This window comes from Acanthisitta chloris, unplaced genomic scaffold (assembly GCF_000695815.1).
Source record: "Acanthisitta chloris isolate BGI_N310 unplaced genomic scaffold, ASM69581v1 scaffold200, whole genome shotgun sequence".
NCBI lineage: Eukaryota > Metazoa > Chordata > Aves > Passeriformes > Acanthisittidae > Acanthisitta > Acanthisitta chloris.
In genome coordinates, this window is record NW_008651961.1 from 1 (window position 1) to 743 (window position 743).

The 743-nt window shown below is 61.6% G+C and overlaps 1 protein-coding gene across 1 annotated transcript in view; it reads right to left on the reverse strand.

Annotated features, from left to right (window-relative positions):
* Positions 1-6: 6 nt before the first annotated feature.
* Positions 7-743, reverse strand: part of ARHGAP23 (Rho GTPase activating protein 23) — a gene marked incomplete at both ends in the record, with an annotated part of 8105 nt that continues 7368 nt past the window's right edge. Inside the window, 1 exon segment of the mRNA XM_009075102.1 lies at positions 7-123. Coding sequence (XP_009073350.1) covers positions 7-123 — 117 coding nt within the window.

The following is a 743-nucleotide window of genomic DNA, read 5'->3' on the forward strand; positions in this document are numbered from 1 at the left end:
GTCCGTGCTGCTCCCAACGCCTTCGGCCTCTCTCCTCTTCTTCCTCTTGCGGGCGGCGGCCGAGACGAAGGGGATGGCGAGGAGCTCCCGGTGCGGCGACGCCTTGCGCGACGGCCACGTGCCCTGGGAATACAGGGACACCGGGATTAGGGGTGGGGGGACAGGGACAGGCTCTGTGCTGTCATCAACATGTGTCCCCCTGCCCTGGGAATACAGGGACACCGGGATTAGGGGTGGGGGGACAGGGACAGGCTCTGTGCTGTCATCAACATGTGTCCCCCTGCCCTGGGAATACAGGGACACCGGGATCAGGGTTGGGGGGGACAGGGACAGGCTCTGTGCCATCATCAACATGTGTCCCCCTGACCTGGGAATACAGGGACACTGGGATCAGGGGTGGGGGGACAGGGACAGGCTCTGTGCCATCATAAACATATCCACCCCTACCCTGGGATTAGGGGTGGGGGGACAGGGACAAGGTCTGTGCCATCATCAACATGTGTCCCCCTGCCCTAGGAATACAGGGACACTGGGATTAGGGGTGGGGGGACAGGGACAAGGTCTGTGCCATCACCAATACATCCACCCCTGCCCTAAGAATACAGGGACACCGGGATTAGGGATGGGGGGACAGGCAGGCTCTGTGCCATCATCAACACGTGTCCCCCTGCCCTGGGAATACAGGGACACTGGGATTAGGGATGGGAGGGCAAGGGCCAAGCTATGGGCCTTCTCCACAAATG